The sequence below is a fragment of the Tetrao urogallus genome, assembly GCF_951394365.1.
Source record: "Tetrao urogallus genome assembly, chromosome: 22".
Taxonomy (NCBI): domain Eukaryota; kingdom Metazoa; phylum Chordata; class Aves; order Galliformes; family Phasianidae; genus Tetrao; species Tetrao urogallus.
This window is the reverse complement of record NC_136835.1, coordinates 3,614,654-3,636,863: the sequence shown is the minus strand read 5'-3', so window position 1 is coordinate 3,636,863 and position 22,210 is coordinate 3,614,654. Positions and strand designations below refer to the sequence as shown.

General features: G+C 43.7%; 1 protein-coding gene across 1 annotated transcript in view; it reads left to right on the top strand.

Moving 5' to 3' along the window:
- Positions 1 to 8,225: 8,225 nt before the first annotated feature.
- CLMP (CXADR like cell adhesion molecule) overlaps positions 8,226 to 22,210 on the top strand; it is a gene marked incomplete at both ends in the record, with an annotated part of 36,595 nt that continues 22,610 nt past the window's right edge. The window contains one exon of the mRNA XM_079545699.1: positions 8,226 to 8,373. Within this exon, the coding sequence (XP_079401825.1) occupies positions 8,226 to 8,373 (148 nt within the window). The remainder of the gene's footprint in view (positions 8,374 to 22,210) is intronic.

Here is a 22,210-nt window from a genome sequence, read left to right as displayed (position 1 = left end):
CACTCAGGACAGATTTATCCTGTATCTGTCAGATCCAGGAAATGACTCACCAAAAGTTGAGATCTACTTTCCTGTAGCATCTATTCCTGACTTGATGGTCAACCACTACAGTGATGCAAGATACTGAGAATTAACCTGCATACAGGATAGAGGGCATCTGAATGTAACGCAGAAGAAGGTGCAGGTGCTAACCTAAGAAGGGACAGTAAAAGGAATGAACCAGTGAACAGTTTCCTCCACATCTTGAATGACAAAAAAAGGAAAATCCTGTTCCGTGTTCAGTGTTCCTGGCAAAGGCACAGTGTTCTAAATGACTGAACCAGCATGCAAGTGAGCATCCTCAGCTAACAGCACACCAATGAGATTTTCCCCCACATTGCTTCTAATTTCCATTTCTACCTTTAACCTTGTTGTCCTTCCCACTCCCTCACCTCCATCTTTTAAAAATATTTTGTATTTTAAGTTTGTTGCAGAAATACAGTTTGGAGCTTTTCCAGGTTGGAGCCTTCAAGTCCCTGTCAGCAGAAGCCTGTGAGTTAGAGAGAAATTTGCAAAAATCTGACACCTGCCACTTTCCATTGAGCTTTGGGTGGAAAATGTCCCTGGCTTCTTCCATTTTTAATGTCAGACTCAGCCTGGCGGAAGAGATTACCTCCAGGTAAAGTCATTCAGAACAGGAGTTTGTGTCTGCCAAGCCCCTCCTCTTTCACCACCCCGCTGATGCACCAGAACAGCAGCATGTACTTGGGCTGAGCATTGCTTTTCAGTGGCAATGTTTAATAGAGGAGGTGCACGCTGTCTGTAATTGAGGATTGCTGCCTCTCAGATTGTCTGTCTGAAGCTAGAGCTAATGATATCTGAATGATATTTTTCCTCCGCAGGAATGGAGCAAGCATGATAAAAATGATAAAGATCTGATCACCTCAAGGGACAGAAGAGATGCCACAAGTCAGCAGTTGGGGAACCTCCAGCTTCTCAGAAATGTAACAGCCCCCACATGTGTAGGAAAGGGGAGAATCTCAGCTGTGCAGTTTTGTTCCAGAGGTTATGGGATTATGCATTGTAGCTTTTCCCAGCCTGAGCTGTGTCTTAACCCAGCAAACATCCTCCTCCTATGCAATCTATCAGCACTTCCACAACTCTGTGCTGCAATTAGGAATGAAACAATCATTAAGAAGTTACAAGAATTTGCCAGAGTCTGTTGGGTGTATTCAGCATTAGCATGGATGTTGGTGAGCCTTAGATTTGAAAGTATTTCTGTAAGAAATGGAACTTTGAAACACTCAGATTTTTCTCCCCACATTCTCCAAGATCAAGGTCTCCATCCTAGTAGGGGGTACAGCATGGAAGAACTGGCAAACCTTTACACCTATTTCAATGGGAACTACATAATACTGTATTAGAGAGGTAATGACCTACTGTTGGACAGCATATAAAGTATGCAGATAGCTCCAAATAAAAAGGATCTGTCTTGGAGGTGATACGTTCAGACTAAGACTCAAGTAATAGCCTGTAGGTTGCCTACAGTTACCAGCCCTGACAGAATACTGAGATCCAGCAGCTCCCTTGCTTGCCTATATACACTTACTGGGGAACCTGACATTCCTCCAGGCCATCTCCAGCCCGAAGTCAAGCACTCAAATTCATCATCCATCTATCTCAGACACCTAAATGCCCAGTGGAGATGCTTGGGGAAGTCTTGCACATCTGTACATTCCCCACTGAGCTTAATGGATTCCTCCAGTAGAACACAAAGTAGATTTTTTAGTCACATCTTCAGAAACTTGCTTCAAGTGTCATTTTGAGCTGAATATTATAACCTGAATGTTCTAAAATAGAAGGAAATGGAAGTAAAGATGTCATTCTTTCCTCACTAATGTCGTAAGATACTGATGCTCTTTACTTATTGATGTTGTGCTCTCGCTCCAGCCTAGCAATCTCAACAACTTCATGAATATTTCTGTGTGCACAGGAAGGAAATTGTTATGCGTCTGTCCTTACTACAGGGACCTGAAGTTTTTTTCCTTAGAGATGCTGGGCTATTGTAATTCAGCTCTCAAGAAGCTTGAGCAAACCTGTCTTGTCCACCTGCTTTCCTTTCACTAAAACTAAAAGGAAGCAAGGGCTGCAACACAATAGTTTACAGAACAGAAGTCATCATAAAGAAACAAACAGCAAAGGAAAGAAATAGCACCATCATTACTGGCAGAAATGTAGTCAAAATCAAGAAAGAAAGAACACCCAAAATTGGCCTCTGTCTATGCTTTGGATGCTCCATTGCTTCAGCCCATCACTGTTCTCTTAACAGCAACCATACATTTCAATCTGTCAGCTTACTGATGGTACATTTTGTCCTATCATCCAGATCACCAACATGAATTTCAAAGCACCAACCCCAAGGACACCAAGGAACGCCACTCATTTAGTCCACAGGTAAAGAGCTGCTGTCTGAATTCAATAATACAGCTGTTGCCCATCCCTCTCATTGCTGACCCCTGCATTCCCTGTGTTCCCAGGCATGGCTATAATTTGATCAGTACATCAGGTAAAGCTGTGTCCTTTTATGTCATGCCAATTTATTGGAAGTCTCCCATCTGAATATTGCCCATGCAGTCTTAGGTGATGCAGTGACTCACTCTAATTGCCAAGATCTAGGTCTCGAGTTTGATTTGTGCCACTGAGACTGTCACAAAAGGTTTCCAGTTGAGCAGTAAGCCTTTCCAAGTGTCTTTTAGCCTTTGCAGAGACAGCATCAGAACATCAGTGACCACACTAGCATCTTAATAGGAGCTGAAAGAACAGGTCTTGGAACCTTCGCTCCTTACAGCTCACATTAAATTAGTAATATACATTAAATGATTATCTTAGATGGCATTATTTAAACATAACCTCACAGGACATTTGCCTCGAGCAAACTGCAAGAGAAAAGCTGAGCAATTATGCACCTCACATATGCATGAGCGTACAACAAGTTTGCACATGTAAGTGTGCTTGGGCAGCTTCACAGGCTTCAGCATTTTCAGAGCATATGGACACAGGGCAGCAACCCAAACCCATTAAGAATGCACTAAGCCAGCACTTTTAAACTGAAACAGTCATTTTTCAACAGACCAAAGTTCAATTTATCAGTGGGTACAACGCATACATGTAATCAGAAGAAAAATACCTGGTGGTACTCTCACCATAGGCACAGCACAGCAATTTGATGCCAACTACAGTGACCATAAGGCATGCAGACTGCCCTGAAACCATCCTAGATTTTTTGTTTCCTTATAACTGACTCCACACATTTGAGCCTGTCAGAACAGTTGTACACTGCACTATATTGATACAAGAGCAGAATAACAACAAAGAGAATATTTCAGCAATGCATTCAAGCTGTTCCAACCGAGAGGCAAAAACGCTGCTCAACCCAGTAAGACATCAAGACCACAGCACACAGTCATTAGAACTAAATACTGAGCAGTTTCAATAGAAGCATGCAGGCTTCAGCATTCATATTATTCTTGGGATCTTCTAATCTTGACTCTGTAGAACTGTATGTTCCATTTGGAATTGGTAAAAAATAGATTTATCCTTATGGCTTTGTAAATGTTTCCTGCAACACTGGATACCTAATGAAATTATTCTGTCATTCTAAACATCACATTTAGAAGATTTGACTGCTGAAAAGGAAAACACAACTCAAGTGCAACAATTGCAAACATGAGAAGGAAGAAACACATCATGCCAAACCAAAACACACACAACCTACAAACAACAGCCTTCATCTTATGGTATGAAATCATTTCTAAGCATCTCAGAAAGACCATTTTCAGATGGTTAGCAAAGTAACAGCTTGTTGACTCTCAGAGAAAAGAGCAGATTCCGATACTGTGGGTGTTCAAATCCAGCCACTTAATACCAATAGAACACAACTCCAGTTTATTGCTTCCCGTTGGTTATTCTTGAATAAATAGGCTTTTAACATTCCACATATTGCAAGCAAACTCTGTATTAGCAAGAACTAAACCAAAAGCCCCAGGGACAGAGGGCTTCTGCCTGGCCCCTCGCTTGCAGCAAACTGGCTGCCATTCAAAACCACATTACCCCCCTCTCATCTTCACTTCGCAGGACTTTTTAACCCTGACCTAGAAGAAAACAAATGTTTTTAGACAGCAAACCCACAAATCTCCACTGATGATTTTAATTCCAAACTTGTTGCCCCTGCTGTGACAGGTCGCTGTAACAGCATGGGGATTAGGACACCTATTGAGCAGTTGGGTGACGTTTTCAGATTTGTTTCCTGCAGTCCTGCAAGCAGCTGCTGCACATCACAAATCTTTGTCCACTTGTAAATTGAGTTAGGTGATCAGCAGCAGCCAACAGATTGGTTTTACACATGTCATGGTTACAAGTAATGAGATTAATAAATGAGAGATTTCTACAAATAAGACATTTCCTCGCCTTCTCTGGTTTGGAACAAATCTTCCTGTTTCCTTTTGGAGCCCAAAAACCTTATCCCACTGCTAACTGCTTTCGGGGGATTCAACCTCAATCCTCCTCTAATGTCTTTTTTTTCTTACACTGTATTTATTTGACACTCACTTCACATGCCCAAACCACATCCCTGCTCCAGAAGAAATTTATTTACTCTAAAAACATAATACAAAAAAAAAAAAAAGCCCCTCACAAATCCTAATTAAAAATGAGTATCTTACTACTTAGATACTCACTTGCTGCAGCCTCAGACTTTGCTGCTCTGCTGTCTTTGCTGTGCATTTCATTGCATTGCACAGAGCTTTCTGGGAAAATGGAATAATACCCAGCATTAGTTATTTGTTTTTTAATTTAGTCACATATGTGTGGCATGCTCTTCTACTTCATAGTGAGGGTGTATTCTTACAGGATAAATGCTTGGGAACTAAGCTGTGTGGCCTGAGATGCTTTAAGTCTAAGTAGAGCTTTAAGAAGCTTTTTAGTTGTTTGTTTCCCTATTGAAGATGCACTTACTGACAGCGAGTGCTAAGGCTTGTTGAAGTGAGACTTTTGACTAATATTAAATGACTAATGGTGCTTTTATGATCAATTATTGAAGACTGCATGGGAGAGGAGAGAATTCCAAACAACTGGTTTGTAAGTAAATGTTTAAGCACTGATGTGGTGCAAAGTAACCTTTCCAACAGCAGACTTGTGAAAGCTGTATGGAAGGTTTTATTTTCTGCCCTAGTATTCCTTCTTGTCTGCTCTGAGCTTTCCCATAAAGAGGCTGACTTATTTTCATGTCTTCCTTTGTCAAAGGATGTTTTGCCAAAGGCTGAACCTAGCAGAGCTTTGCTCAGCAGTCTCACCATGTTCTGTTGATTGTCCTTGTAGGTGGCACCTGTCTTTCTACTGCCTGCATCAAAAAGCTGCTTTGCTAACTTCATCTGAATGGAGTAACTTTCTACCCAGAATCTTGGAGGGCAGACAAAAAGAATAGATATAAGAGGGCTGGCTTCCAGTTGCCATGAACTAAGCTCCTAGAGGAAAACATAAAAAACAAAGGTGATAATAGAGCTGCATTGTTTGCTTTTTCTTTGCCTGAATGTGCAAGAAAGATGTATGTTTAGGTTTAGAAAGGAGCTGTCTACAAGCTTTCTGCTAGCTAAGGTGTAGGAATGAGCTAAGAAGGGCTGAGCAGGTTCTTGGGATGTATGGGTTTAGAAGTGCATTTTTCTTATGGGACTTAAAGCAGTGTGGAGGAGGCCGATGTTGATGTGGAAAGAACAGAAGAACAGGAGAAGCTGATGTGTGGCCCATGAGGGTTTCTACAGGTGTCAGCTATTTTAATCCAAACCTTAATTTTTCTTAGCATTTATGACAGCAACAGTTCATCTACTCTGCTCTTCCCCTGCTGAGAAATGTACGATATACCTTTTCCATGCTGTGCTGGTGTTGTATGAGAGGAGGAGAAATAATTTTCCTTGATCCTTGAGGTCCCTTCCAACCCGGGTGATTCTGTGATTCTGTGTAATTTATGAGCCTGCTGGAAGAATTAGCGCCTTCTGGGGATTAAAAAAAAAGAAAGTGTATTGTTGATAAGACCTACATAAGCCCCAAATATCCAGCAGAGGTCTTGAGGGAGGATGTGCTCTGTGAGTGGCATGTTTGTCCTAGCATACGCCTTCCCCAGCCCTTCCTGGGTGACACTGGAGGAACATCCCCTTGCCATTACAGGTATAAACGCCAGAGGGAGAATCCCCACTGAACCCCAAAGTGTGGTTTCCTCTCGAGGAGCTTACTAGAAGGACTGCAGCATGGGAGCAGGCTGAGGAATGGCTTGTTTGAGATGGTGGAGGAGATTCTACATGCGTGGTCTCTTCTGCTTCTCAGGCTCCTTCCCTGTTCTGCAGTCACCTCCCAGTTATCCCAGCTCTGTGTTTCTGTGGAGGATGGGCAGCTGGCACTGGGTGACACCACATCTCTCTCTTTGTTTCTGATGCATTTATTCTATGAAAGCAAAGCAGCATGCTGGGTATTTACAGCATTGCTTGGGACATCTTCTGTCAGACTTGTAATGCAGTGAGACAGGCACAGTGCTGCTTCTCTTCTGGAGGGGGTGGGAAAGGATTCAATGCACTTTTTTTCCATTGATTTATGTCTTACACTGAAAATTGATGATATTCCCTCAGATCCACTCAACCATTTGAAAGCAAGCAGCCTCTTTGATCAAGTGCGTGGGGAGAAGTTAGGAGGGTACCCAGCTCCCAGCTATGGTATGTGATGCTCTGTAGGAACTGTTCCATTCACCTGTGCTGTCAGGCTGTATTAGTCAAACACTGTCCATCAATTTTCTCACTGTTACAGAGAATAGATGTTGTGGAGAGGAATCATGGTTTTATTTCTATCTGTGAAGCAAGGAGGGGTAAAGGAAACTGCTTAAAACATGATATAGAAAGAAAATTTCCATCCACGTTACTTCTTTCAAACGGATCTACCTGTATCTCAGGTCCTACTTTGTTCGGGGTAGCAGTGTGTCCCATCTTCCAGTAAATGCTTGCAAAGCTCATACATTAATAAGGAGCTAAGGTAATTAAGTCCTATAGAGCTTCTTATAGCCCCAGTGTCTGTATAGCTGTGGTAAGAGATTGGCACAGAGCAGCTATCTGAACACTCAATCAGCTTCTTGGCTGCTTTCAGAGCTCCTGTGGGCTTCCAGGTGGCCAACATAACCCTTCTGTTCCTATCTGTGTGGGGAAGATGCAAGGTCTTGGTTTATCTGCACTGGAGATGTACCCTGGGGTACACAGGTAAAGGTGTGAGCATGCCCTGTGCGTGTGAAATACAACAGATCAGAGCAGGCATGTGTGTAAAACAACACCATTCCCATGGCCTTGCTGGAAGCAGTGAGATTTAAAAGCATTTTAGTGAAGCATTAAGAAGTTCAGTTCTGTTTGTTTCGGCTCAAAGGTGGACAGGACTGTCTGTGAACTCTGCTCCCTGTTAGATTGGATTCCTCTTATGGAAACTGTTTTGTCTTCACAGCAGAAAACCTGGTAAAGCTGAGCTAGTATTTCTTAGACATGCATGGTTTGATCAAATCTTGGGGTTTTTCTTCGTAGAGACTCAGATCTACTCAAAAAGGAAAAACAAAACAAAACAAAAAAACTAGATAAGAAGCAAGCCTTTAGAAAGTCCAAAAGCTTTAATTCTGGAGCTTATCCCACTACATACACATTGCATATATTGAATGTGTTCATGTGAATGTGTCTGTAGCTGCGAAGAGCATTTCTGCTTTTCCTGAGAGCCGCTAAGGGATGAATCTGGTTCTTTTTCCACACTGGATTTCTCTGCCTCCAAACTTAACCACTCCAACGCTCGTAAAATCCTTGCATCTCCTCCCGAGGTAAATCTCTGTATGTTACTGCTAGAAGTTAGCTCTACCTCACCCACATGACTGGTCTTCACTATTAATCCCAGCTGATGGCAGGGAGGGGCTCTTCTGGGAGGCAGCCATGTGGTGAACATTGAGCGCAGTGTTTTCCCCCCGCTTCTCTCCTTTCCTTTTCAGACGTGCAAAATCACTCCGTGCTGCTGTCGATGTGAACTCCTTGCTGCTCTGTCCCTTCTCTTCCAGAAACTCCAGGCCCTGAATTAGCAGCTACAGATCTGTGAGCTCTCGCTGTATCTGGACAGAATATGGAAAAGGAGATGAATATCAGAAGGGAAGAAAGAGTGAAGTTGGTTATTTCTCTGGCACATGGATGCAATTACTCTCGGCGCATTCCAGAGGCGTTCTTTTGAATCCTGTGCAGGTCTGCCTGCCGTTCCTGGGAGAGAGAAGGCAGAAGGGAGGAAAAGTCCCTTTCTCACACGGAGACGGAATGTCTGCACTTTCCATCCTCTTTTTAGGTAGGTTGGCTTTTTGGTGTTTAATCGAACTTCCATTTGCCCCTCTTGTGCGACTGAAATGCGTTTCTGATGAGCTATTCGGATCTGCGAAGGAAAAAACTTTTATGGCAAACTCCGTTTTCTGTGTTTGGGTTCAGTGCTTTTTGTGCTGCTTTACTTATTAGCAGGTTGATGGCCAGGAACCTTTTAATATCCAAATTTGTTATGGTTTTGTTTGTTTAGGAGTAATGGTCATACAGACCCCTCTCGGAATGTGTTTTTAGTTTAAAAAGGGCAGCGTTTTTGAGCAGCGTACCATGAAGGGGTTTGAAGCTCTTTGATAAAATAAGGTGAACAAAATGTCTTTGTTCCAGGCACAGTGTCAGATTTGTAGAACTGTTTTGCTTTGCTCAAATATTTAACATTCAGGTTTTTAGAATAAAAAAGGGTTATTGTTTCCAATTGATGCCTCTGATTAAAAACAGATGTGTTGAAGTGCGAGAGGGAGGAGTTAAGGGGGGAAAGAATGGTAGAAGGAGGGGGAACAAAAGGGAGACAGCAAGAAAAAGGGAGGGAAAAAGGCTGCTGAAATAAAGGGGAGGAAAAGGTATAAGTTAATGGTTGAATAGGAGCAGAGAACGGGAGAGGAGACTAAAGAAGGAGAATGGAAGCAGAAGGGCTGAACACGGCTGTTTGTCTTTACAGCCTATGGGGAAAGGGTTTGCAGTCCTGAGGTCTGTTGGGGAGCTTGCGTATGGGACTGACTCAGAAGCAGTCTGGGTATCTGCATCTCCAGAGGCACTGGGATGTGATGAGTGAGCTTGTGTCTTCATTCTGCTCACCACATAGTGCTGACAAGCAGACAGCTCTGAAATCTGTTGTGGTTGAGCAAATCTGTGATTCCTGGGTCCTCCTCCCCCCCAGAACCTCAGGTACTGGTGTGAATGGGGCACAGGTCTTTGATTCCCATGGAAGAGCCAAGTCCCACAGGGTGATGGGCTGATGTGTGGGTGGACACATAATAAAGGCTTCAGACAGGATGATAGGAGGAAATGCAATGGGGAACAGCCTTCATTCAGTCTCACAGATGTGAAACGTGGACCAGAGTTCTAAATATCCAGAAGGCAGGTGGGTTCTCATAGAGGCCACGTGTTGAAGGCTTGGAGCAGGAGGGATAAGATGCTGCCACAGGATGCGTGTTGTAGTGATAGAGTAACTCTCTTTTGTATGACTGCTGCTGGTTTTATCCGGGGGACACAATGGCCTTTAACCATTCTTCCTTCTTTGGGATCTCTGTAATGCTTACAAGGCAGAAGCCCAGCAGAGAAGACAAGCCATGCCTTGAAGAGCTTTTGCATCTAAGCAAACATCTGAGTTCCTCAGTTTCTCTAGTTGTTGTTCCAGCTGTGGCAAGGGAAGGATGAGCAGCTTTCCAAAGCTCACAGCCAAACCAGGAATGCCTCATTTCCTGGTGCTTTGTTAGTGTTGAACTGCCCTGTGATTTACCCTTGTTGTATTTGTGTTGTCAATGGGCAGCTTGGTCATCCAGCTTTGGATCCAGCTTCATTTACTGATATTGGAAGCATATTTTAGGGAACATGAAGTATTGCTGTGTTCCTGGCTTGTGCCTGGGAGAAAGCAAGGAGATAGGTGTCTCCTTTGCTAGCCTGAGAAAGTAGTGGAAAGGTGTACAAGTATCATTGAGCGTGTGCTTTTGGTCACTGCTGAAGTGAAGAATTGTGGAGTTAGAGTTTGAAGCCAAGGAAGCCTCAAAGGAAAGTTGCTGGTTCAGAACATTCTTATTGATAGTATATATATGGTCCTTGCCTTTGGTAAGGACCCTGTTTACCTACAGGGTAAGTAGGCAGCTGTGTGAGGAGACAGGGAAAAGGAGACAAAGAGTTGGAAGGAGGCTTTAAAAACATGACAAAATGAAGACTTTACTAAATGTGGGCTGGGCAAGACTGTAATCATAGCTCTGTAACAAGGGCAAGGTGGAGGGAGCAGAGATGAGCCAGAAATCTCCTTTGCCTTTTCCCACCACCCTGTCCAAGTCAATTTTGAGTATTTTTAACAAATCTTCTGCTAAAGATGTATCTGATTACAAGAAAATAAATATAGTTGTGTGATATCTGTACACCTTCTTTTGACTATGGTATTACATGTATCACTTATTGGCTAGTGTATGTGCTCTGCCTTTCAGAAAGCAAGGGGTTCAACATCCAAAACAGGAGATGTGCCAAACCAATGCAGGCATTCAGCTCTCACATGTCCTGCTACTGAGATGGGATCTTTGCATTAGAACATCAGGGGTTGCTCTCCACAGTGCCCTAATTGCTCCCTCTTGTCCATAGGAGTTCTCCTGCAGGAAAGAATGGCCAAGAGTCTTTTGTATCTTAGCTTCAGCCTCAGTATCTGCAAAGGGGCTGTCTTCATGTCTTCTCTAAAGCTGACTAGCCATTAGGATGTAAAGAAGCCAACCCTCTGTGATATAGCACAGATAGATGCCTTGGGAACCAAGGCTTTGCTCCCTCTCTATGTGGCATCTTTGGGAAAAGATGAGTAGGATTTAGTGACTGATGGTACAGGGAATTGTATGTACCACACTGAGGCTGATGGATGGGGTGCAGCTGGTAGCTCTGTGCACTTAGTCTGGCTTATGATATGGTGTGCTCAATGGGTAGGAACTGGTGTATTACACAGGAGTGATTCTGCTGAAGTGGATGCAGCTGTAATGGCAGAACTGCCTTCTGTGCAGGTGTAGCTGAGCTCTGTTCTCCCAGCTTTAAGGTCAGCGACTCTCTTACAGGGCTGTCCCAGAGGTGCACAGTTGCTGCACTGAACACCAAGACTTGATCGTCTCACTGTGCTGGGAAAGGTTATGGTGCAAATCCCTGTAGTGCTGTTGGCATGAGCAATTGGGTCTGACAGCATGCATTTGCCTAGGTATCCACCAGACTTCTAGCCTGAAAATCCTTGCTGAAATGGGAGCAGCTCTGCAGCATTTGGCAGTGGCAGGTCAGCCTGGGGCTGTGCTTTTCTACCTTGACTCTCAGACTTCTGAGACTTGCTTCCCCTCCTGCTTTAAGAGCACAGGCATCCTGAATGGTGCCCTGTCATGCTTCCTTAAAGCCTTTCTCCTGAAAACTGCAATATGTTCCAGAAAAGCCAAGAACCACTGCATTGTTCAAACAAACAAACAAACAAAAAACCAGCACTCCTGCTTCCAGCGGGGTTACTGAACTTTTTAATAGACTGCTTCTGCCTGAACTAGTAAAAAGCAAGGGAGATGTTTTAAGCAAATGGAATATTAAACTGATGGGTCTTATTTCTGCTGCTGCTCTGGGTACTTCCCAAATTTCTGAGGTTATGGATATAGGATACACTTGCAACCTCCTGGTTTTCTCATGGCTCTTTCTGTTGGCTTTATCTGTTTGTTTCATGGGGGTATTCAGGTGGGGCGAGGATTTTGTCCCATGTTTTAACAGCACTTAATTCCAAGCTTGGGATTGGAATAGGAAAACATAAATCTGTGGCTGTGAATAAGGCTTCTGTACAGGATTCTGCCATTGGATTTCATCTTTTCCTTCATTGGGTTATGAAGGAATGCAGGCGATCACTCTTGGTGCATCAAGCCTAAGAGGAGGCTGTTCTTCCAAAGTCGACTTCATAACAGCTGGTAATTGCAAGAGCTCATTTTTTTTTCAGCAGTCAACAAAACAGCAACTGGATGCAAGAGCTGTTGGGAGGTGTGAATTTAGCTCTAGGACAAGGCCAACAGCTCCCTTCTTTAACAAACCCTAGGGAAAGGGAGCAAAGAGAAGATGTGTGTCCATTTGCTGCCCCAGGGGGAATTCAAGGAGGCAAGACAGAATTGAGTGAGCTGCTATTTGATGGGATATCAGAGTTAACACTTCTTGTTGTGGGATGCAAATTCTTTTAAAGCCAGGGTGGGTTTGCATCACATTTCCTACCAGAGCACTCGATAAGAATGTCTTCTCTTTCCCAGCAGTGCTGTGTTTTACATGAAAGTGTTTGGATTTCTAGCATTTAGAAAACCTTAGCTTTACTTTGAGGCCTGGTTTTATCCCTATTTTTCTGTTTTACCATAAAAAGAAAAAGGGTGAACCTCTGGAGTGGGGGAAAGCAGCATGCCAAGTTAGGGTTGAAATACTGAAGTCTGATCTCTTAATCATGAGAAATAATGTTGCTGAGGGGAGGCAAGCTTTCTGAATTTCCCATGTGAAACAATTGGTGTTTGGTCACTGTGCCCACAGCAGGCCCTGTTTAAACAGAATTAGTGGTCTGTTTCTGTGGGGCACTTGGGGCCACTTCAGAGGGACGTTTTGTGTAACAGCAGAGCAGGCTTCCCAGCAATGCCTGTCATTGCACAACTGGCTTGGAGAGAGACCCTGATGTTTATCCCCTGGATCACAACAGATGCCCCTGTCTTCCTCAAGGCAAACACAGGACTTTATAGGGAATTTAACAGGTTTGCGGCCTGAGATTTGAGTTCTTAGGAACTGCCTGAAAAGAAATGTAAACAGTCACCTCCAACAAAGCACAGTGTGTATTTGCAAAACCCTGCTTTGTGTGGAAACAGATTGTTATGTGATGCAGAATGTGTGTGTTTAGTAGCAATGAAGAGAGGTGTTACAAACTGCTTTCTGTGCCTCTTCCCTGCAGAAATTGCTCCCAAAGCTTTAGTCCAAGGATGGTTCTGGTTTCCAGCTAAAGCACTCCCCTCTCTTAGCCAAGGCTTGTGTATGTTGCACAGTGCAGACCTGAGTTCTATACGTGTGCAAAGAAAACTTGGCTCTTGGGGATGTAATGTTGTGCATATTCCTTGCACCAATGTGTTACAAAACAGAGGCTGCTTTGGGTGCAGTGGGAACTTGGCCGTGCCTTGTCTGAAAGATGAATGGGTCTCCTTTTTTCCTCAAGCTGTTTCTTCATCTGTTTTTAGAAATGGTTATTTTACAGAAGCAGCCCAGCAAAAAGCCAAGGGTGAAGTCAGGTCATTGAGGTCTGTGAATAGATACTGAGAGCACAGGGTAGTGGAAGATGAGGAAATGGAGAAGAGCAGGAAGCACAGCAATGGCTAATGTGGCAAGTGATGGGAAGTCAACAGGGGGAAGGAGGATCCTTCAGTTTACTACTTCAGTATGCTTGAGTGGAATGAAAAGGCTGCTACCAACAGCCTACATCTCCAGCCTAGGCTTCAGACCCTGCCTAAGACATGCTTTTTACATGGTACAGTGTAAAAAGCAGAGTACAGAGAAGGAAAGTGTTGGCAATAATGCTCCATCTGTGGATTAGCACTCAAGATAGAGCTGGTCCTCTTTTCCAGAAGCTCACTGGGTACTGGAAAGAACAGCCAGGGATTGTGAGTAGGATGGAAGCTGCCCTGCCTCAACGTAACCACTGCTGGCTTTTCTGAAGTCCTTCTCCATGTTGTCTCAGTTTTCCATGTGACTAATTAGGCAAACCTACGTTTTCTAAGTTGCAAAGAGGACTGAGCAGTTGTGAAATGCATTGAAGATGATGAACAACATGAAACAGTCCTGACAAGTTTTTTCCTGTTCCTTTATCGTTGCATTGGTTCTAATTACATTTGCGGTTTTTTTCTCTTAATGGGCCAGGCAGTTCCATGATGTTGGAATTACTGTCCTTCGAGAATCAATATACATTACAAAGGGTATTTTCAGCCTGGCTTTTCTTCTGTGTATCTGACATCCCCATTTTAGTGGCTGCAAAATGAGTACGAAGCTTCAGTGTGACTTGTTCCTGACTGACTAGGTGGAAAGGTGAAAGTTCAGCTTAGTGCCTGCAGTTTAATTGCCTGTGGTAGGAAAAGGTCAGTGAGAATTTTGTTGTGCTTATAATATGCATTTGCAGAAAGGAGGCTGTTCTCCTGGAAACAGTCTTTTGAAATGGAGCGTGCACAGTTAGAGGCAACTGCTGGCACTGACAGTAGGCTGCGTGTGGTCTGCCATAGCACTGCTGCTTGTGTAGCATCCTTTGTGCTAAGTGCCCTGCATAAAGCTCTGGATTGCTCAGTCCAACCAGCCAATATTGGGTAGAGAATACCTAGGAGTTCCCAGTATTCCTACTCTTCTAATGGAGAAGGGAGTTAAGACACAGATGCGTGACATGACAAGGTAGCTGTATTGTTGTATGTCTTAAATCCTTGTGCTCTGATTCAAAACTATTTTCCTTTATGTGTGTCCTAAAACACAAGGAGAAGTGATCAGTGGCAAACGACTGAATCCATCAGCCATCATTTATCAAACAGTGTCCTGAGCAGTCATTGGGATGACTTCTAAGAGATGGGAAGGTTTGAGTTATCCCTACTTCACTAAAAAGAAGTGGGATAATGGATTTTATAGCACCAACGTGCTGAGAAACTCCATTCATAGTATGAATGTTACCAGAGGAGCCCTCACAAAAGAAATTGAGCTGCATGTGTTCAGTTCATGAATGAGTTTACCTTCTCCCAAGCGTAGAATGATCTCGTCTTGCTATTTATCATAGACCTGTGGAGCAGTTACAGCTCATTAAGCTGTTCCTTTGCATGGAGCTGCTTGGTAGAGAATGTGGAACCAGCTTTACTAGTTGAAGGCCTGGTGTCCCCCTGTCATTAACTGTGGCTTTTGGTGAAGGGGCACATCTTTAAGTCTCACAAAGCACGTGCACAGCAGCACTCCAGAACAGAGCTGCTCCCTGTGCTGCTGCAGTTAGGAGCAGTGGTGTGGGAACTGCAAAACAAGCAGCATGCAGTCAGTGGGTTTGCCTGTGAGTGGTGTGTTCTGCTGGAGTGCCTGAAGGTGAATCAAAAAGCAACAGCTAGGGAAGCACTGGGGCTACGAATCTGGATGCAGCTGTAGCTCATGGCAAATCGTACTGCTGGATCCCAGAGTTCTCCTTTTTTGACTGCATTGCCTACAACTTCCTTTGGCTTTTGGGGCTGTAAGGTTGTTTTCAGCAGGTGGGTCTCATTATGTGCTCAGGTGCTTTAGTGTAAGAGACTTCGTCAGAACCAGTGCACGAAACACCAAGTGGCCCTGTTCCCTTCCCCATGTGTGCCTCAGCAAAAAACAGCAGAACGAGGTGGTTTTCCAGTGCTCGCAATATTTATGAGATGCATGTTGGCTGACTCTCATTGCTCAGACTGCTTAGGCTATTTTTTGCTTTTTAAAGCCTTGATAAAATTTTAAAGGCCATACAAGTGTTTAATATGGATGTGAGGCTTTATCTGTAGGGTGGGGTGTTCGTGTGTGTGGGGGGGGGGGGGAACCTCTCGTGTAACACAGCAGGGCTTGACTATTGAACTAAAATAGCCAGACACTTCTTTTTCTGTTTCAAAAAAAAAAGAAAATAAAATTGAAGGGTTTTCAACCTTGAAGGCAAATCACTTTGTGACTTCATTGTTTAAATTTAGGTTTTGTTTTGCGGGAGGCAGGGGGGATCGTTAGACTCGAAGCAAAAGCCTTATAGCCCAGGGACTGTCACTTCTGATTACTTCCAGTGACACTTCCAATTATTTCCAATCACAATTCCAGGGACAAGAGGAAAAAACCACGTTCTCCAACATCAGGTCTTCCTTCCGAACAAAAGATGGCTTATCAAACCTCTGCAGTAAAAGGTACAATGCCAGATTTGGAAATCTCGTTCCAGTAGGGTAATTCCAGAGCAAATCTGATGAAGTGAGGCTCCAGGCCAGTGTCTGGCAGGGTGTTCTGCTGGGATCCTGCCTTCTTGGGTAATATTGGGGGATTGCTTCATTTTCTTCAGGCATTTACTGGAGCTTGGGCTCGCTTTGCAGCAGCAATATGCAGTTTCAGCAAATGTCTGTCTAATGCTCTGCGGGTCATAAACTATGAGCACGCGGAAGGACTGCTGATGGAAAGCCAACTTTTTTTTTTGTGCTCAAAATGGGAAACGTCTGCTGCTGGGACCCTGCTGATTTTTGGGTAACTTGCTGTGAAGATTTTGGTGCAGTGGTAAAAAGCTGCAAGTTGTTACACCCTTCAGAAAGCCCCTGGGACTGGAAGGCCGCAGGGAGGCAGTGGAATGACCCATGAGGAAGCAGGATTCCTCAGGGCTCGTGCCTTAAGGCCAAAGTTGACTGCTGCTGTTTCCAATGGCAGTGGCAGATGGAGGCTGGCCCCAGCTTATTGTAGGAACAGTATAAATCTTAAATATTTGGTGGCTTTTAGCTGTGTGGGCAGTAAAAGACCTTTCTCCCAGTTCAACTTTTGCTGTTAGTTCTGTGGCACTGTGCATCCATGTTTGTAGGTCTGTATTGCAGCAGGCATCCCTTGCAGCTCTGGCTGCTGTGTCCCACTGGAACGCTCAGTACCAGTGCCTCAGAATCCCAGCATTTCTCATAAGGAGCCGTTTTCCCACATCCATCTGATCTGGATTGATGTTTCCACAGTACTGCTTTGTCATGCTCTGATGTGGTCTGTGCTGTGGGCAAAACCTCTCTCTTTCCATTGTTTCCAGCTCTTGCTTGGAAACAATGGGGATTTTTGTAAGACAAAGCATAGCTTTTGTTTTAACAAATGCTGTGTTTTTTTTCTCATTTCTTTTCCAAAGGGGAATTTTAAGTAATAGGGAGTGCTGTCTGGTGAGAGCAGCATTCAGGATGTCTAGATTCCATTGCTGGTTTTGCCAGTAACTGCGATTTAAGTAATTGCAGGCTCCATTTTTAAGTGCCTTTTAGCTTTGAGTGTCTCTGTTTCAAGTGGTAAACTGCTTATAAAGGGCCAGTACTGGTGCAGATAGAAATGCAGAGTCTCATGAACTTGATGTGGTCACACTAACTATAGTAGGTGTTGGGATTTTGGGGTGCCGTTGAAAATGTTGGCTCCAGCTGCTGCGTGCTCCCTTGTGAGCACACAAATGAAGCAAACTTTCCCTTGTGAGATGTAAAACACTTTGAAGTCACTGTAGAAATGGTGCTGCAGAAGTCTGGAGTGATAGCCTGTTAAGACGCATCAGGCACTGGTTTAATGAGTGAGGATGAAGCTGCAGTTCAAGAGATTCCCCATCAGTGTCACTCAGTGTGGCAAATGCATCCCAGTGTATCTGGCTTTGTTAAAGCTGTTTCCATTTAGCCCAAGGCTACCCCTTGAGTAAACTAGGGAGACAATTCTGCAGCTGCTTGTTAATTCAGGCCCAATGTGACCTGGTACAACCAATGTACAAAGCTGAGCTCCTCTGCTCTGGAGTTAATGATCCTGCATTGCACAATTCTTTTTCCTCCAATTGAGCTCCCATCTTTTTCTTATTTAGTAATGCCCTGGGCATGTTGTTTCCATTGTGGGATGGTGATGAATACATACCCATTAGAAAAAGGCACTGAATGCAATGGAGGCATTTTTTTTTTTTAACTCGTCAGCAAGCATCTTTCCTTACCCCATGTCTTCTCTTCTGTGAAGTCACCAGGACAAAGGACAGAAGCCAAAATCAAAACGTGAATGGAACAAACCTTACTGTACCAGATGCAAGTATTCAGGATATTTTCTTGGTTGTAAGTGCTCTGTCACAGGGGCCATTTCCTTGCTTGTTTGCACTGTTGCTACAACACTGCACGCTTGAAAGCTTGCACAGCAAGCCAGGATGTCTTAAACTTAGTTTTCTTCCTGCTTGCTGTCTGACACCAGGCGCCAGGTTCACATCTGCTTGTGTGAAACCTATGCAAGGTAATTCTACGTCGTAATTCATACAATGACAAGGGAAGCTAGGAACCCAAGATGCTCAGAGAGCATCTGAAAAACTAGTTGAGGCTCTGGGGGTGCTCACTGAGGGACTTCTTTAAATCAGGTTTGGTTTTGGCCAGATCTCAAAGCAGCTTCTGTTAGCAAGCTTTACTTTGCTAAAGATTGAAGAAAGTGATGAGATTGATATGTACTCATCCACAGTGACAGAGGGTCTTTGAGTGATCTTGAAGAGAGAAATCAGTCCCTTTTCAGAGTTTGGGTAGAAGGAAATTGAGAGCAGCACTGAAAACTACTCGATTATACTGGAGGATGGAGAATGTGCTCTTGATCCTCATGTTCATCTTAAGGACTTGACTGAAGTCTTCTCCAGAAAGGTAGCCAGGTTTGATTTGAAGACCTCAAGGTGAAAAATCCCATCAAATTGTTGCCAAGATCATCTATATTATTAACTTAATTATATCTAGTTTGAATTTCTGTGATGTTTCTCTTCTCTACCGAGCTCTTGGTGCTTTTATTTAATGCTGACTTAGCTAATGGGTGATTTGTGGTAGGACAGAGCAGACCTGTGCTGCACCTGAAGGCTGCCAGGTCCCATACAGTGCTGCCAAGTGCACAGGGCTCCTGTAAGGCTTTATCTGTTAGGCTCTGTCAGAGGTCATCTGCAAAAACTGTTCTGAAAGTGCGGTCCCTGCATGTTTTCCAAATTATCCATTGAGTTTAATCAGTGCTTTTCTCTTAGAGACATTAAAATCTAGGAAATAATAAATGCAGTTCTCCAGGTATATTCTCACTTGGTGTTTTGTTTTGTTTTGTTTTTTTTCCTGCTCCTGGAAAAACCTGTGTACAAGTTTTTAAAAGGAATGAAAATCCAGCTTAAATTGGCATTCTTTCCTTCTTTGTCCCTCCCCTTCTCTTAAGACATCCACAGGCAAAAAGGTGGGGAGAGGGGTTTGTTACTTGTACATGTGGAAGGATTCTGTAACCAGCAAGGCAATATTGGCACTTCATGTTTTTCTCTCATATCAGTGCTCTTCTGAGGGCTCCTGAAGGCACGGAATGTCCTTTTGCTGCCTCTGAAATAAGAGGCCATCTGTTCTTTGTCTTCAGAAACCAAAGCGCTGATAAAAACTCATGCTTTGTTTTAAAGAAAACAATGCTGGTGTGCAGCACACCCTTCCCCAGCTCAGATATGTATTAAATGAACAATTAAAAAAGAGTTTGCTGCTTCAGTGATTGTATTTTGTACTTAAAAGCTGTGACTTCCTAGTGGCTGTGCTGGGCAGAGGCAAGTTGTCTGCCTATCTTCCTGCATGCAGAGCAGAATTGCAGCATCTCCCATACTGTGTGGTGCAAGACCATGTGCATTGCATTTTCTTTCTGGTTATTGCTCTTCTTTTCATCCCCGTCCTCAGAGCTCCCAGTACTTCCTATTGTGCGACCATGTGCATGGAAAACCTTCTGATCCCTGAAAGAGCAACTCCAATAGCTGCAGTTTCCTTTGTTCCAGTGCAGTGTTTTTTGGGTATGCTGCAGCCCTTTAAGCTCTAGATGTATATCTTGTGGTTTTGGGTTTCATAAGCCCTTGATGGAGCCCAGGATGTTTGCTGTAAATCCCCAGATTCTGGCAGTGTGTAGCAGCAGGGTGGGAAAGCTCTGCACCGAAAGCACTTGTGTGGTGACTTTGGCACAGGAACACCTTCCATCCTTGGGAGGGGGATGGATTTCCCGTTTCTGCTATGGGTGGAGGTGGTTCAAGGAGGAATTGGCACTGCTTTTCCATCCTTGCTGAGTTAAAGACCTCTATGACAGTCTGATATAAGCAGAAAGGGGGGGAAAATGCGAAATAAAATGGTAAATCTTCTTGTTCCTTTCCTGGAGGGGAAGATGGTTACCACCAGGTGTACATTCATGTGTTCCCACTGGATAAAGTCCAGGAGAAGACCGTCTTTAGAGTGGGTCTGAGTTGCAGGAGGCAATGATAGTTGGGTGCATGTAACTGGTCTTAGGGCAGCAGCCCTGCTCATTGCTTTAAATCATTCTAGAGCTTTATTTTTCTGTCTCGGCACTGTCAGAGCCTATAATCCTCAACCAAAGGAGGCCATCTTGCCCTACCAAGGGAAGGACTTAAAGTGAGGAATCCCCTTCAGCAAAGATGTAGCAAGCAGACTGATAATGTAAAGAAAAGGAAAAATATCCTGAACCCACTTGCATACAGCTAGGGCTTGATTATGATGTAGAAATGGAAACAAAACATGAAGAATTCCCTTCATATAGGGAACTGGTACAGCCCCACAACAGGCAGTGCTTATTGCCAAACCATGCATTATAACAACAGTAATTGAGCAGGTAATGATTATGCATGCTTTATAAACACACACCATCAGTTATGTTCAGTCTGCAGACAGGGAAGAGTTGATGTAGCAGATTGTTATTTCTGCATTTTAAATAGCAGTCACTGTTCATATCTCCTCTATGGCTACTTTCAATCCAAAAGAAAGTAGTGCATAATATATGAGTGTTGAGAGTAGATGCCAGGGAAAATGTCTTAGGCAGTTGGAAGAGATTAAACATTAGGTTTGCATCGGTCTTTGAGGTATGCTATGAAAGTTCAGAGAGTTTGTCCTGGGTGGGGGAACTCTGTTATCCAGCTTTCCTATCTCCTGGAAGATGGAGCAGAATGCTTAAGGTGAAAATAGTGACCTCCTGTACGAAGTACAGTGATTAATGCCTAAGAAATGGCATACATAGCTTTGTGCTATCTGTATTACAAGAGACTGGGCTGTCTGTCAGTCAAATAGATGGGGAGGCAGGAATCTGTGGCTCCATTTCCAGCTGCAGTGGTGACCTTATTTAATTGGACTGAAAGCTTTTCACTGATAAAATTGAAATCTGTTGGTTGTTAATTTGCCTGTCATCTCTGCTGTGATCCCAGCAGGTGGCTTTGAGTCCTTTTGGAGCTTTGGTTTCCCCATCTGTAAAAAGGGAAATGCCTTGTCCATTATATCATGTGGTTTATGGTCTTCAGATAAAACTATGCAGAGTATTGGTAAATAGTTTGATTATGTTTTGGTTGGTCTTTCCAAAGAGCTTGTAGGCTGCTGTCTGTTTTAATCTGTATTTCCTGCCTCTGCACTGTAACTGTGCTGTGACAGAGCCGAGTTCCTTCCTTGCATTTAGTGAAGATGAGCCACATAAGTCCTTATCTCAACTCTTCATAAATTTTGTAGGAAATATGCTCAGCCATACCTCTTAAAAGAGGAAATGCCCGAGTCCTGTCTCCTATGTTCAGAATATACAAAACCTATATACTTTAATCTAAAAAGAAAATGCTCTTTTGAGGATAAACAGCCTAAATAAAACATTTCTGAGCAACTCACAACAACTGCCCTCCCTTTGTACCATCCCCCAAAGAGCAGTTTCCATCCTGAAGGATGCCAGAAGCAGCTGGCTGCTAAGTTAGGGGGCTACATGAGATTGAGACTCCCCACAAATCAGTCCGTGCGTTGTGCCTGCTCCAGTGCTGCCACTACCTGTTATCAATCCAAATAAGCCTTTCGAGGATCAGTCTTTCTTACTTGGCTTATTCTGCATTAATGTCAAATGAGCCCCACTACCTGGCAGACAGATGCTCTGGGTTTGTTTCTAGATGTTAAGGAGGGCCAGACGTGGAGGCTTGTGTGGTCTGAGGCCAAGGAACTGCTGTTATCTCCAGCATGAGCACTTCATTTCTCCCTCTACTAAGCAAACTTGGGCAGGTTTCTACACTGTTATAAAGCTGCTAAAATGCTTCTATTTGAGCTGAAGAAACACAGGAAGCTGAGGCTGAGGGGTAAACTTAGACTTGAAGCTGGGAGATTGAGAGTGTGCAGCTCCTGTCAGTGCAGATAAGGCAACCAGAGAACAAATAGGCATATTAATTATCAGTGTGAGATTCACACATTAAAACTGTGCCCCAGACAGAATGCCAGCATCTAATATGCATGTGCTATAGAACAAGAGGTGCAATAAGGGTGAGGATACCCGCTTAGCCTGGTATGCTGCTTCTAGTAATTATTAGGTGCTATCTAAAGGGAAGAATACAGGAATGGGGTAAATATAAAGTGAACTCTTCCCCTGGCCAGGTGTTTATA